This window comes from Aquarana catesbeiana, linkage group LG03 (assembly GCF_042186555.1).
Source record: "Aquarana catesbeiana isolate 2022-GZ linkage group LG03, ASM4218655v1, whole genome shotgun sequence".
In the NCBI taxonomy this organism is placed as follows: Eukaryota; Metazoa; Chordata; class Amphibia; order Anura; family Ranidae; genus Aquarana; species Aquarana catesbeiana.
This window is the reverse complement of record NC_133326.1, coordinates 557,635,422-557,651,629: the sequence shown is the minus strand read 5'-3', so window position 1 is coordinate 557,651,629 and position 16,208 is coordinate 557,635,422. Positions and strand designations below refer to the sequence as shown.

At 44.5% G+C, this 16,208-nt stretch overlaps 1 protein-coding gene across 4 annotated transcripts in view; it reads right to left on the bottom strand.

Annotated features, from left to right (window-relative positions):
* The window catches only part of PKP2 (plakophilin 2), a 177,227-nt gene that overhangs the window by 71,687 nt on the left and 89,332 nt on the right, over positions 1-16,208 (bottom strand). For 3 of the 4 annotated variants that reach the window (XM_073621734.1, XM_073621732.1, XM_073621735.1), the window contains exons 3-4: positions 12,517-13,211; positions 321-477 (exon numbers count right to left, since the gene is read on the bottom strand). In XM_073621734.1, coding sequence (XP_073477835.1) covers positions 321-477; positions 12,517-13,211 — 852 coding nt within the window. The remainder of the gene's footprint in view (positions 1-320; positions 478-12,516; positions 13,212-16,208) is intronic. The other variant, XM_073621733.1, reaches the window with a different exon arrangement.

Here is a 16,208-nt window from a genome sequence, read left to right as displayed (position 1 = left end):
AAATTACACACTATGAAGTGCAGTCCAATCACCAGTGTCACTCTAACCTGCTCGCCTTCATAATAAGACAAGGAAATTAGGTCTAACATGCTTGTAACCCTAAAGGGATGAAATACTGCTCAGTCATTCAGGTCAAGACTGGAAAAGATCTGAAGAAGTCCCACTGCAGGACCATACACGTAAAGAGGCGGACTATCATGTTAATGGGTGCTCGAGATCCATGAGAGTAGTGGCGAAGTGTGCCATTGGTGCCATCCATTTGAGTTATTAGTCAATACATACAAACACAAGAGAGTTACAAATACCACTGTGAAACATACCCGCTTTCTTGCCTCTATCTTCTGGAAGCACTCGTGTTGAATGAAGTTGGCAGCTGCGACTAGCCAGTGTGAGCTGGAGCTGTCACTTTGCAGCAGACCCATCGCCCTCTCCAGGGTCATGTCCACCTCTGACGTCACCTGAACCGGAGCCGAGCTTCTAGTAAAAGACATAATGATTTCTCATTGGCAATGGCAACAGCAGTTGTCATGACCAAAGTGTTAAAACCTAAAGCAACTAATCAGAATTCACTAATCAGTTAAAGAAAAATTCCAGTCTAATAGCAAAGCTGTACTAATCACATTTTTGTTGTTTTCTATAGCTAATATCTAACTAACAACATCTACACTATAAGGCCCAAAGTATGTTGATTCCCCCCTCAGGTTTTCCAGTATTGTTAATACTATAGCATTACGTGACATGGTTTGACCAGTTTGGTGTAGAGAAACTTGAATGGCCTGCACAAAGCCCTGACCTCGACCCTAGCGAACACCTTTGGGGTGAAATGGAATACTATTACCTGCCCACACAAATGCTCATTTTGGTTGAATGAGCACACATTCCCACTGATACACTGCAGAATCTTGTGGAAAGCCTTCCTAGAAAAGTGGAGGCTCTTATAGCCACAAAGGAGAGATCAATTCTATATAAATGCCCATGGTTTTGAAATGGGTTGTCCAACAAGCTCATATGAGTGCCCACACATATTTAGATCTGTCTGCTGTGGACTTCAAGGGGTAAGCCATCTGGTCAGTTCTGTCAAAACATTAGACTATCAAGTGCCTTTGGCAGAGTCCTTAGCAACCTTAATGCTCACTCTCAACCAGGATTCACATCTTTATTAAAAAATAAAGAAACAAAAATGGCAGTCTGATCACTGGGGGGGAAGGAGATTGAGGAAATGCTTCCTCCTGTTAGCAGCAGTCTGGGGAAGAGCAACTGAACTGTAGCTCCTGCAGGCTTTTTGACAAAGGTGGGATTGCATTTTGAAAAAAATTATACTATTGCTCTATTGATAAGTCAGGAATGAAAGGAAAGGGGGAAACTGTTTCTAGCCCCCCCCCCCTTTCCTCATGGGACTACAGCAAGACAGTTTCAAGTCTCCCCGTGGGCATGTGACACACAGTGGTCTTCTGGAAGGTCGCATTGCCTTTGGAGAGGTCATGAGATCTCTGGGAAGGTCAGGTGACCTTTTCTTAGAGGGTTGTGGAACCTCTAAAGGGGGATATTTAAGGAGGGTTCTGATCCAGCAGGTTCAGTCACCTCAGAAAGCATAGCTTTGGTGCTCCCCATCCTCCCACCCCTGTTATGGCACAGCCTTTATTGTGTGGTGGTGTCACCTTTATATTCAAAGGGGGACAGCTGTCAAAAAACTCTTTCTATATGTCCTGAGTTATAGTGACTAGGCCAATTTGTATGAAATACTCAGTTTTTGCAGTCGTGGTGGCTAAGCTGTCTATAGTTGAGTTATTTCTGTTATGTTATTTATTATTTATATATTCAATTGTTTTTTTTTTAAACCAATAATAAATGGCCGTGGCCAAACTGTACTGTGTATTTCAGGGTTCTCGTCGGAAAAAGATATGACGGCTTTTCCGACGGGATTCTGCTCAAGTCTGCCTTGCATACACACGGTCACGCAAAAGTTTGCTGAACTTACGACCGTCAAGAATGCAGTGAAGTACAACACTACGACGAGCTGAGAAAATGAAGGTCAATGCTTCCAAGCATGCGTCAAATTGTTTCCGAGCATGCGTAGGAATTTTGCGCGTTTGAATTGCCACAGACAATCGCATTTTCGGATAGGAACTTTTCCCTACCGAAAAATTAAGAACATGCCCTCAATCTTTTGCTGGCTGGAATTCGGCCAGCAAAAGTCCGATGGAGCACACACACGGTCGCATTTTCCGACGAAAAACTCTCATCGGTCTTTTGCGGGCCGAAATTCCGATCGTGTGTACGCGGCATAAGTCTTCCTACCTGTTGTCCCATATGTTTATGTAGAACTGTACAGATCCACTTCAATTGCCCCAGTATCAGGAATTTTGACAATTACAGAAAGGAACCTGTGAATATCTACTAAACATATTACCAGGTCACACAGATGCCGGAAGTCTCCTGAACACGTTTTCTGGTCTCTACAGATGCTGAAGAACAGTAGGGTCCACTTTGGCCTTCTAAATATAGGGTGCTCCCTACTAACTTTGACTAAATAACATTTGGCATTTCTGTGGCAGATCCCAGTCACACCAACCTTGTCTACGGTTCTAGAAAAACCTGCAGTTCTAGAAAAACAATGGGCGCAATTCACTAAGCGATGTTTTACAGCGTCCGAGTATGCAGTATAATAATGCACAACGTTCAGGAAAAAAAAAAACAGTAATCACAATTAAACGCTCCTTAAAATCTTGCATATCTTTCCGAAGTATGCCTTAAAGTGTTAACCTAAAAAAAAAAAAAAATCCTGTTCCTTTAAAGCATTTTATACAGAAGAGTGCTTGTGCTGTGTAATTTGTCCCCCTGTGACACCTGAAATACCTGGCTGATCCTGCCAGTTTCTGCCTTCCCCACTGTAAACTGACCATTGTGTATCATGGCTGCTGAGCCCTGACACCATTGTCAGTTTACGTGCCTCCGTCATCTGCTGTGTCTCCTGTCTCTATGTGCTCTCCTCTGTCCTCTCCCCCCTCCCTTCCCTGCCTGTAAGCTCCATGTCCGTGCCGGCCCCCTCCCCTCCCCTCCTGCTGCTCAAATTAGGGTTACATTTACATTATCCTCTTAGTTGATTCATGTAATGTCCCCCTGTGACTGTGCTTTATAAAAAAATGCAGCTATATACCTGTTTCAGAGTGCCGATCAGTGCTCACATGACCTGCCGCCTCTCTCCTCTCTCACATGACAGCTGCCCTGACGTCAGCGGAGGATCCTCGGTACTGCCCGCTGCAGCTGTCATGTTAGAGAGGTGGCAGGTTACGTGAGCGTCTATCGGCGCTCTGAAATAGGTATATAGCTGCATTTTTTTTATAAAGCACAGTCACAGGGGGACATTACATGAATCAGCCGAGTGGATAATTCAAATTTAACCCTGTGGGTTAACAACCACTTAACTTACCTCATGGTTTCATGCGGTATTTAATCGCAAACATTTGAGTGGATGCCTTTTAAAAAAAGTGTAAGGCAGCCAGCAAATTAGTCATTATCACATGGCTTCTCTGTGTTGAGGGCTCAAGGTACCCTATGAGTTGGGTATAAAGCCCCATGATAAATGGCTTGGATAACCTGAACTGCTTGGGTAACCTGAACTTCTGCAGGGTATCAGCATCCATGAATTGATCCAGCAGTGTGCAAATTTAACCCTGTGGGTTAACAACCACTTAACTTACCTCATGGTTTCATGCGGTATTTAATCGCAAACATTTGAGTGGATGCCTTTTAAAAAAAGTGTAAGGCAGCCAGCAAATTAGTCATTATCACATGGCTTCTCTGTGTTGAGGGCTCAAGGTACCCTATGAGTTGGGTATAAAGCCCCATGATAAATGGCTTGGATAACCTGAACTGCTTGGGTAACCTGAACTTCTGCAGGGTATCAGCATCCATGAATTGATCCAGCAGTGTGCACTCCTTAAAGCTTCTTTCCCTTAAAAGGACCACCTGAGATCTTCTCCTCCTGCTCCTCCTTTGCATTGCTTTAAATTCCAGAAGACTGGTTTCAAAGGGCTCTATGACCTTTGCTATGCCATCTGCCAGCCTCCAGAAACAACTCCTGACTAAAATCTAGCTGACACCTGCTCCAGCTTGCATTTCCCCACCTATTTTTGAAACCAATCACTGGGGGGGTCTGACTATTGCCATAGTTATCGCAAGCTTGGACCAGTACTTAATTACCACATGCATTTATTTATTTATTTCCTTTTGTGTAACTTTAATGCCTTTTTATGCGGTATTTAATGAGCATTTTTGTTGTTTGTGCTAATAGAAACAATAGGAAAATAGGAATTGAGCAATAGGAAATTGACTTTTTCATTATCGCATGCGATAAGTGGTCACGTAACTGTCATAATGCATGCGATAACCTTTAGTAAATTGTGCCCACTGTGCTGTAAAGTAGTGGATAGTAAAGATTGCCTGTTTTATTATGATGCCTGTACCAATTAGACCCAGCCCCTGACACCAAGGCCTGGGTTCCTAAGCAGAAGTGACAGGATTTTGGCGCCAGTATTTGAATATTCTGAATAATGCCCCGTACACACGGTCGGATTTTCAGACGGAAAATGTGTGATAGGATCTTGTTGTCGGAAATTACGACCGTGTGTAGGCTCCATCACACATTTTCCATCGGAATTTCCGACACACAAAGTTTGAGAGCTTGCTATAAAATTTTCCGACAACAAAATTCATTGTCGGAAATTCCGATCATGTGTACACAAATCCGACGGACTAAGTGCCATGCATGCTCAGAATAAATTAAGAGACAAAAACTATTGGCTACTGCCCCGTTTATAGTCCCGACGTACGTGTTTTACGTCACCACGTTCAGAATGATCGGATTTTCCGACAACTTTGTGTGACCGTGTGTATGCAAGACAAGTTTGAGCCAACATCCGTCGGAAAAAATCCATGGATTTTGTTGTCGGAATGTCCGATCAATGTCCGACCGTGTGTACAGGGCATAACAGTCTTTTGCGCTCAACTCTTCCACAACCAAGCTTGCTTAACCACTTAAGGACCGCCTAACGCCGATTTACGTCGGCAAGGCGGCACGGGCAGGCAAAATCACGTACATGTACGTGATTTGCCTCTCGCGGGTGGGGGGTCCGATCGGACCCCCCCCCGGTGCCCGAAGCGGTCCCGTTCTGTTCCCCGGCGATCCGAGATGAGGGGGAGGCCATCCGTTCGTGGCCCCCCCCTCGCGATCGCCGCCGGCCAATGGGAACACTCCTTTGCTGCTGTATGCTAAACAGCAGCAAAGGAAATGATGTCATCTCCCCTCGGCTCGGTAGTTTCCGTTCCAGCGCCGAGGGGAGAAGACATCAATGTGAGTGCACAACACACACACACACAGTAGAACATGCCAGGCATACAAAACACCCCGATCCCCCCCCCGATCGCCCCCCGATCCCCCCCCAATCACCCCCCCCCCCCTGTCACAAACTGACACCAGCAGGTTTTTTTTTTTTTTTTTCTGATTACTGCATAGTGTCAGTTTGTGACAGTTACAGTGTTGGGACAGTGAGTATTACCCCCCTTTAGGTCTAGGGTACCCCCCTAACCCCCCCTAATAAAGTTTTAACCCCTTGATCACCCCCCATCGCCAGTGTCGCTAAGCGATCATTTTTCTGATCGCTGTATTAGTGTCGCTGGTGATGCTAGTTAGGGACGTAAATATTTAGGTTCGCCGTCAGCGTTTTATAGTGACAGGGACCCCCATATACTACCTAATAAATGTTTTAACCCCTTGATTGCCCCCTAGTTAACCCTTTCACCACTGATCACCGTATAACCGTTACGGGTGACGCAGGTTAGTTCGTTTATTTTTTATAGTGTCAGGGCACCCGCCGTTTATTACCGAATAAAGGTTTAGCCCCCTGATCGCCCGGCGGTGATATGCGTCGCCCCAGGCAGCGTCAGATTAGCGCCAGTACCGCTAACACCCACGCACGCAGCATGCGCCTCCCTTAGTGGTATAGTATCTGATCGGATCAATATCTGATCCGATCAGATCTATACTGGCGTCCCCAGCAGTTTAGGGTTCCCAAAAACACAGTGTTAGCGGGATCAGCCCAGATACCCGCTAGCACCTGCGTTTTGCCCCTCCGCCCAGCCCACCCAAGTGCAGTATCGATCGATCACTGTCACTTACAAAACACTAAACGCATAACTGCAGCGTTCGCAGAGTCAGGCCTGATCCCTGCGATCGCTAACAGTTTTTTTGGTAGCATTTTGGTGAACTGGCAAGCAAGCACCAGGCAGCGTCAGGTTAGCGCCAGTAGCGCTAACACCCACGCACGCACCGTACACCTCCCTTAGTGGTATAGTATCTGATCGGATCAATATCTGATCCGATCAGATCTATACTAGCGTCCCCAGCAGTTTAGGGTTCCCAAAAACGCAGTGTTAGCGGGATCAGCCCAGATACCTGCTAGCACCTGCGTTGTGCCCCTCCGCCCGGCCCAGCCCAGCCCACCCAAGTGCAGTATCGATCGATCACTGTCACTTACAAGGCACTAAACGCATAACTGCAGCGTTCGCAGAGTCAGGCCTGATCCCTGCGATCGCTAACAGTTTTTTTGGTAGCATTTTGGTGAACTAGCAAGCACCGGCCCCAGGCAGCGTCAGGTTAGCGCCAGTACCACTAACACCCACGCACGCAGCATACGCCTCCTTTAGTGGTATAGTATCTGAACGGATCAATATCTGATCCGATCAAATCTATACTGGCGTCCCCAGCAGTTTAGGGTTCCCAAAAACGCAGTGTTAGCGGGATCAGCCCAGATACCTGCTAGCACCTGCGTTTTGCCCCTCCGCCCGGCCCAGTCCAGCCCACCCAAGTGCAGTATCGATCGATCACTGACACTTACAAAACACTAAACGCATAACTGCAGCGTTCGCAGAGTCAGACCTGATCCCTGCGATCGCTAACAGTTTTTTTGGAAGCTTTTTATTGAACTGGCAAGCACCAGCGGCCTAGTACACCCCGGTCGTAGTCAAACCAGCACTGCAGTAACACTTGGTGACGTGGCGAGTCCCATAAGTGCAGTTCAAGCTGGTGAGGTGACAAGCACAAGTAGTGTCCCGCTGCCACCAAAAAGACAAACACAGGCCCGTCGTGCCCATAGTGCCCTTCCTGCTGCATTCGCCAATCCTAATTGGGAACCCACCGCTTCTGCAGCACCCGTACCTCCCCCATTCACATCCCCAACCAAATGCAGTCGGCTGCATGAGAGGCATTTTTATGTGCTCCCGAGTACCCCTACCCAACGAACCCCCCCAAAAAGATGTTGTGTCTGCAGCAAACGCGGATATAGGCGTGACACCCGCTATTATTGTCCCTCCTGTCCTGACAATCCTGGTCTTTGCATTGGTGAATGTTTTGAACGCTACCATTCACTAGTTGAGTATTAGCGTAGGGTACAGCATTGCACAGACTAGGCACACTTTCACAGGGTCTCCCAAGATGCCATCGCATTTTGAGAGACCCGAACCTGGAACCGGTTACCGTTATAAAAGTTAGTTACAAAAAAAGTGTAAAAAAAAAATATATATATATAAAATAAAAAAAAATAGTTGTCGTTTTATTGTTCTCTCTCTCTATTCTCTCTCTCTATTGTTCTGCTCTTTTTTTACTGTATTCTATTCTGCAGTGTTTTATTGTTATTGTTATTGTTATTATGTTTTATCATGTTTGTTTTTCAGGTATGTAATTATTTATACTTTACTGTTTACTGTGCTTTATTGTTAACCATTTTTTTGTCTTCAGGTACGCCATTCACAACTTTGAGTGGTTATACCAGAATGATGCCTGCAGGTTTAGGTATCATCTTGGTATCATTCTTTTCAGCCAGCGGTCGGCTTTCATGTAAAAGCAATCCTAGCGGCTAATTAGCCTCTAGACTGCCTTTACAAGCCGTGGGAGGGAATGCCCCCCCCCCCACCGTCTTCCGTGTTTTTCTCTGGCTCTCCTGTCTCAACAGGGAACCTGAGAATGCAGCCGGTGATTCAGCCAGCTGACCATAGAGCTGATCAGAGACAAGAGTGGCTCCAAACATCTCTATGGCCTAAGAAACCGGAAGCTAGGAGCATTTTATGACTTAGATTTCGCCGGATGTAAATAGCGCCATTGGGAAATTGGGGAAGCATTTTATCACACCGATCTTGGTGTGGTCAGATGCTTTGAAGGCAGAGGAGAGATCTAGGGTCTAATAGACCCCAATTTTTTCAAAAAAGAGTACCTGTCACTACCTATTGCTATCATAGGGGATATTTACATTCCCCGAGATAACAATAAAAATGATTTAAAAAAAAAAAAAATGAAAGGAACAGTTTAAAAATAAGATAAAAAAGCAAAAAAATAATAAAGAAAAAAAAAAAAAAAAGCACCCCTGTCGCCCCCTGCTCTTGCGCTAAGGCGAACGCAAGCGGCGGTCTGTCGTCAAACGTAAACAGCAATTGCACCATGCATGTGAGGTATCGCCGCGAAGGTCAGATCGAGGGCAGTAATTTTTGCAGTAGACCTCCTCTGCAAATCTAAAGTGGTAACCTGTAAAGGCTTTTAAAAGCTTTTAAAAATGTATTTATTTTGTTGCCACTGCACGTTTGTGCGCAATTGTAAAGCATGTCATGTTTGGTATCCATGTACTCGGTCTAAGATCATCTTTTTTATTTCATCAAACATTTGGGCAATATAGTGTGTTTTAGTGCATTAAAATTTAAAAAAGTGTGTTTTTTCCCCAAAAAATGCGTTTGAAAAATCGCTGCGCAAATACTGTGTGAAAAAAAAAAAATGAAACACCCACCATTTTAATCTGTAGGGCATTTGCTTTAAAAAAATATATAATGTTTGGGGGTTCAAAGTAATTTTCTTGCAAAAAAAAAAAACTTTTTCATGTAAAAAATAAGTGTCAGAAAGGGCTTTGTCTTCAAGTGGTTAGAAGAGTGGGTGATGTGTGACATAAGCTTCTAAATGTTGTGCATAAAATGCCAGGACAGTTCAAATGACCCCATTTTGGAAAGTAGACACCCCAAGCTATTTGCATGTCGAGTCCATGGAATATTTTATATTGCGACACAAGTTGCGGGAAAGAGACAAATTTTTTTTTTTTTTTTTTTTTTTTTGCACAAAGTTGTCACTAAATGATATATTGCTCAAACATGCCATGGGAATATGTGAAATTACACCCCAAAATACATTCTGCTGCTTCTCCTGAGTACGGGGATACCACATGTGTGAGACTTTTTGGGAGCCTAGCCGTGTATGGGACCCCGAAAACCAAGCACCGCCTTCAGGCTTTCTAAGGGCGTGAATTTTTGATTTCACTCTTCACTGCCTATCACAGTTTCGGAGGCCATGGAATGCCCAGGTGGCACAAAACCCCCCCAAATGACCCCATTTTGGAAAGTAGACACCCCAAGCTATTTGCTGAGAGGTATAGTGAGTATTTTGCAGACCTCACTTTTTGTCACAAAGTTTTGAAATTTGAAAAAAGAAAAAAAAAAAAAGTTTTTTCTTGTCTTTCTTCATTTTCAAAAACAAATGAGAGCTGCAAAATACTCACCATGCCTCTCAGCAAATAGCTTGGGGTGTCTACTTTCCAAAATGGGGTCATTTGGGGGGGTTTTGTGCCACCTGGGCATTCCATGGCCTCCGAAACGGTGTTAGGCAGTGAAGAGTAAAATCAAAAATTCACGCCCTTAAAAACGCTGAAGGCGGTGATTGGTTTTCGGGGTCCCGTACGCGGCTAGGCTCCCAAAAAGTCTCACACATGTGGTATCCCTATACTCAGGAGAAGCAGCTAAATGTATTTTGGGGTGCAATTCCACATAGGCCCATGGCCTGTGTGAGCAATATATCATTTAGTGACAACTTTGTGCAAAAAAAAAAAAAAAAAAAAAAGTGTCACTTTCCCGCAACTTGTGTCAAAATATAAAATATTCCATGGACTCAATATGCCTCTCAGCAAATAGCTTGGGGTGTCTACTTTCCAAAATGGGGTCATTTGGGGGGGGGGGTTGTGCCACCTGGGCATTCCATGGCCTCCGAAACTGTGATAGGCAGTGAAGAGTGAAATCAAAAAGTTACACCCTTAGAAATCCTGAAGGCGGTGATTGGTTTTCGGGGTCCCATACGCGGCTAGGCTCCCAAAAAGTCCCACACATGTGGTATCCCCGTACTCAGGAGAAGTAGCTGAATATATTTTGGGGTGCAATTCCACATAGGCCCATGGCCTGTGTGAGCAATATATCATTTAGTGACAACTTTTTGTAAATATTTTTTTTTTTTTTTTTTTTGTCATTATTCAATCACTTGGGACAATAAAAATAAATATTCAATGGGTTCAACATGCCTATCAGCAATTTCCTTGGGGTGTCTACTTTCCAAAATGGGGTCATTTGGGGGGGTTTTGTACTGCCCTGCCATTTTAGCACCTCAAGAAATGACATAGGCAGTCATAAACTAAAAGCTGTGTAAATTCCAGAAAATGTACCCTAGTTTGTAGACGCTATAACTTTTGCGCAAACCAATAAATATACGCTTATTGACATTTTTTTTACCAAAGACATGTGGCCGAATACATTTTGGCCTAAATGTATGACTAAAATTGAGTTTATTGGATTTTTTTTATAACAAAAAGTAGAAAATATCATTTTTTTTCAAAATTTTCGGTCTTTTTCCGTTTATAGCGCAAAAAATAAAAACTGCAGAGGTGATCAAATACCATCAAAAGAAAGCTCTATTTGTGGGAAGAAAAGGACGCAAATTTCGTTTGGGTACAGCATTGCATGACCGCGCAATTAGCAGTTAAAGCGACGCAGTGCCAAATTGGAAAAAGACCTCTGGTCCTTAGGCAGCATAATGGTCCGGGGCTCAAGTGGTTAAAATAGGTGTGCAGTTAATAAAACTGGCCGCACACAAGAAAATTTTTGAACGAAAATTCTCATCATTACATTTGATGACATAATGAACGTTCAAAATTACTTTCAATAAATTTGCTTTAACACATTTTGTTCTATTTTGGAGTGTATGGACTTTCTGGAACAAAAACTAAAATTTACTGTAAAAATTCCTTTGTTAAAGTATAATTTTCCATCCTGCTCCTTCGAATTTTCTCAACTTGGTTAAAAATGAACTTTTATATGAACTAACGATTAGAAAATTGAACAATAAGTCTTAAAATGATTTTAAAACAAAATTCTAATAGTGTATGGCCAGCTTAAAGTGGAGTTCCACCCACTTTTACAACTCTTCAGCATCCCTCACTAAACTGTGCACTGCAAACGAATTGGATATTTAAAATTTTTTTTTCTCAGCACCTACTGTATATCTGCTGTATTCATTTTTCACATCCTCCTCCCTAGCCGTGGCTCATCGCATCATTTCCTGTTTGCAATGCCTTCTGGCAAGGGGCGGCAACTTCCTCGGACACTGCCGTTGCTATGGAAACCTGACCTGAAACCTATTATACTGTTTGTGCTGCACTGAGCATGTACGAGATCTGCAAGGATGAGATCCAGGAAGAAATACAGTCTGGCTTCAGATGCCCAAACTTAAGATGGCCACGGCCTGCTGTAAGTATATAAAATAACAAACTACTGCTATAAACGAACAAAACAGACCTTAGTTTACAGACTAACTTTACTAGAATACATTAAGCATGTGTATTATATGGGTATTTTTATTTAAAAAGTATAATTTTGGCCGGAACACCACTTTAAGACAAGAGCAGGCCTTTAACCTGACACTTACAAAATATTATGGAAACTTTAGCACTGGAATAACTAAGCAATGGGGTTGATTTAGTAAAACTGGAGAGATCAAAATCTGGTGCAGCTCTGCATGGTAGCCAATCAGCTTTTAACTTCAGTATGTTTGATTAAGCTTTGACAATAAAACCTGGAAGCTGATTGGTTTCTATGCATAGCTGTACCAGACTTTGCACTCTCCAGTTTTAGTAAAAAAAAAAAACCACAGTGTCTATCTCTGCTGTCGGTCTCCTTCCAAACCATTGTGTTTACTATTTCTGTGCAGATGCTCTTTAATGCCACGTACATACGACCGGACATTTCTGGCATACTTGGTTCGGCGGACCGGAGTCCGTCAGACAATTCGATCGTGTGTGGGCTCCAGCGGACTTTTTTTCCCCAAAAGTTCGACGGACCTAGAAATGAAACATGTTTCAAATCTTTTCGACGGACTCGAGTCCGGTCGAAACGTCCGCTCGTCTGTATGCTAGTCCGACGGACAAAAACCGACGCTAGGGCAGCTATTGGCTACTGGTTTGTTTCAATCAACTTCCTTGTTTTAGTCCGGTCGTACGTCATCACGTACGAATCCGTCGGACTTTGGTTGATCATGTGTAGGCAAGTCCGTTCATTCGGAAAGTACGTCGTAAAGTCCGTCGAAAAGTCCGCAGGACAAAGTCTGCCGTAAAGTCCGCTCGTGTGTATGTGGCATAAGAAACACATTCATGACAACTGACTTACCCAACAGGACCTTCCATCTGGACACCATCAACTCGAGACTGCATAATTCCACTTCTAGCCGCAACCCTCCCAGCTGTCATGGCTGTTCTCTTGCCACTCATTTTCATTCCACTGGTTTCAGAATAATCCCCCTTTCCGGTCCTGTAGACAGCCTTTTGGTAGGTTGTTCTGTGAATCTCTGGTCTACTGTATATCTGTTGTGGTAGGATTACTGCTTTGACTTGGCTACTACCAGCCATGTAGGCAGTCTGGTAATTCTCCTTATCAAGAAGGTTGTTAAGACTCCGGCTGTTCCTCTGTTCGTAGATGGCTTTGGCTGGACTGTTTGGGCCGCTGGAAATGAACACAGAATCTTGGTCAGACATGTTGGACGGTTTGGTGGAGCTCTGCCGTGCTCTAGCTGCAGTACCAAATTCGGAGCGTGTATAGCGGACAGTGGAGGCATTGTACTGCCGGGGATCTGGATATCTCAAATTAGCTGATGTGTTTTTTCTTTGTTCGTATGTTCCCATTCCAACATCTCGTTCTGGGGAAACCTCCTTTCTAGATAGAGGTTTCCTCTGGTTCATGTCTCTTTCGGTACCCCACTGACCGTACGTAGAGTAGCTTCCAGCCCAACCATTTTCCTGCCTTCGTTGGCCATATTGGGAGTATCCTCCACTCCACCCATTTTCATAATGTGATGTCTGATAGTCCTGGGGGGAAAATACAAAAAAGTAGTAGGATAAACATTAAAAGTATGTGTCTGGACATTAAAAAAAAAATTATATATACCTTTTCATGTGACAACACTGAATAAATGACACTTTGCTGTAATGTAAAGTAGTGAGTGTACAGCTTGTAAAACACTGTAAATTTGCTGTCCCCTCAAAATAACTCAACACAAAGCCATTAATGTCTAAACTGCTGGCAACAAAAGTGAGTACACCCCTATGCGAAAATGTCCAAATTTGGCCCAAAGTGTCAATATTTTGTGTGGCCACCATTGTTTTCCATCATTGCCTTAACCCTCTTGGGCATGGATGACAAACATGTAGACCAATTTGATGCAGTGTGCAGTGTATGGTCTGAGCACTGACAGGCTGACCCCCCACCCCTTCAACCTCTGCAGCAATGCTGGCAGAACTCATACGTCTAATAACCAAAGACAACCTCTGGATATGATGCTAAGCACATGCACTCAACTTCTTTGGCCGACCATGGCAAGGCCTGTTCTGAGTGGAACCTGTCCTGGTAAACTGCTGTATGGTCTTGGCCACCATGCTGCAGCTCAGTTTCTGGGTCTTGGCAATCTTTTTATAGCCTAGGCATCTTTATGTAGAGCAACAATTCTTTTTTTCAGATTCTCAGAGAGTTCTTTGCTATGAGGTGCCATGTTGAACTTCCAGTGACCAGTATGAGAAAGTGAGACCAATAACACCAAATTTAACACACCTGCTCCCCATACATACCTGAGACCTTGTAACACTAATCAGTCATATGACACTGAGGAGGGAAAATGGCTTATTGTGCCCAATTTCGACATTTTCAAACTGCTCAAAAGTGAGTACATCAAGTGAAAATGTCCAAATTGGGCCCAACCCCTCACATTTTTGTAAATATTTTATTATATCTTTTCATGTGACAACACTGAAGAAATGACACTTTGCTAAAATGTAAAGTAGTGAGTGTACAGTGTAAATTTGCTGTCCCCTCAAAATAACTCAACACACAGCCATTAATGTCTAAACTGCTCAAAAGTGAGTACATCAAGTGAAAATGTCCAAATTGGGCCCAAAGTGTCATTATTTTGTGTGGCCACCATTATTTTCCAGCACTGCCTTAACCCTCTTGGACATGGAGTTCACCAGAGCTTCACAGGTTGCCACTGGAGTCCTCTTCCACTCCTCCATGACGACATCACGGAGCTGGTGGATGTTAGAGACTTCCCCCTTCCATTTGAGGATGCCCCATAGATGCTCAATAGGGTTTAGGTCTGGAGACATGCTTGGCCAGTCCATCACCTTTACCCTCAGCTTCTTTAGCAAGGCAGTGTTTGGGGTCGTTATCATGTTGGAATACTGCCCTGTGTCCCAGTCTCTGAAGGGAGCTGAACATGCTCTGCTTCAGTATGTCACAGTACATGTTGGCATTCATGGTTCCCTCAATGAACTGTAGCTCCCCAGCATGCAGCCCCAGACCATGATGCTTCCACCACCATGCTTGACTGTAGGCAAAACACACTTGTCTTTGTACTCCTCACCTAGTTGCCACCACACATGCTTGACACCATCTGAACCAAATAAGTTTATCTTGGTCTCATCAGACCACTGGACATGGTTCCAGTAATCCATGTCCTTAATCTGCTTGTCTTCAGCAAACTGTTTGCGGGCTTTTTTGTGCATCATCTTTAGAAAAAGCTTCCTTCTGGGATGACAGCTATGCAGACCAATTTGATGCAGTGTGCGGTGTATGGTCTGAGCACTGATAGGCTGACTTCCACCCCTTCAACCTCTTCAGCAATGCTGGCAGCACTCATATGTCTATTTAGAAAAAGACAACTTCTGGATATGATGCTGAGCATGTGTGCTCAACATCATTGGTCAACCATGGCGAGGCCTGTTCTGAGTGGAACCTATCCTGTTAAACCACTGTATGGTCTTGGAAACTGTGCTGTAGCTCAGTTTCAGGATCTTGGCGATCTTCTAATAGCCTAGGCCATCTTTATGTGCAGCAACAATTCTTTTTTTCAGATCCTCAGAGAGTTCTTTGCCATGAGGTGCTATGTTGAACTTCCAGTGACCAGTATGAGAGAGTGAGAGCGATAACACCAAATTTAACACACCTGCTGCTCATTCACACCTTGTAACACTAATGAGTCACATGATACCAGGGAGGGAAGATGGCTAATTGGGCCCAATTTGGACATTTTCACGTAGTGGTGTACTCACTTTTGTTGCCAGCGGTTCAGACATTAATGGCTGTGTGTTGAGTTATTTTGAGAGGACAGCAAATTTACACTGTTATACAAGCTGTACACTCACTATTTTACATTGTAGCAAAGTGTAATTTCTTCAGTGTTGTCACATGAAAAGATATAAAATATTTACAAAAGGAGGCGAACCTGCATGAACGCTTGAGCTCCTAGCTCTCTCATAGCCCACAGCTCCATGGCCTTTTAAGTGGACTTTCTGCACCTGAACATGGGTGAATCGAGGAGAACCCGCTTTTCCAAAGCACAGGGATCATCCTAACCTCCTCCCGGGTCTTCCACGACCTTTCGGGGCTACTTTTCGCCACTTCCTATGCCGCCCGGCGGAACGGACAAGGTGGCGCCGGCTGCCTCCACCTCCTCCATGCGGTCTCCACCACAGCATGCTTTTCAAGCTCTGACCCCTCTGCGGAGCACACCCGAGTCTGCGTGGATGGCGCCCAGGATGCAACCATCCCCGATGGACACAGTGAGTCACCCCCAGCACCCTGCTTCCCAGGCGGCGGCATCACATGGGACACAGCCCACGGCACTGGGCCTAACCCCCGCCTCGTACACACAGTGTACAGACATCTTCCCGCGGCTGCTGAGCACAGCATAAGTCCCCGACCTGACCGTAGGGGGTCCCAGCTTTCATTCTCCTTCAGAGGACTTCCCACCCCTACCAGGCCCCATGCACACGCAGGACTCTGGGCTCTCACAGGCAGAGCCCTAGGGAAGA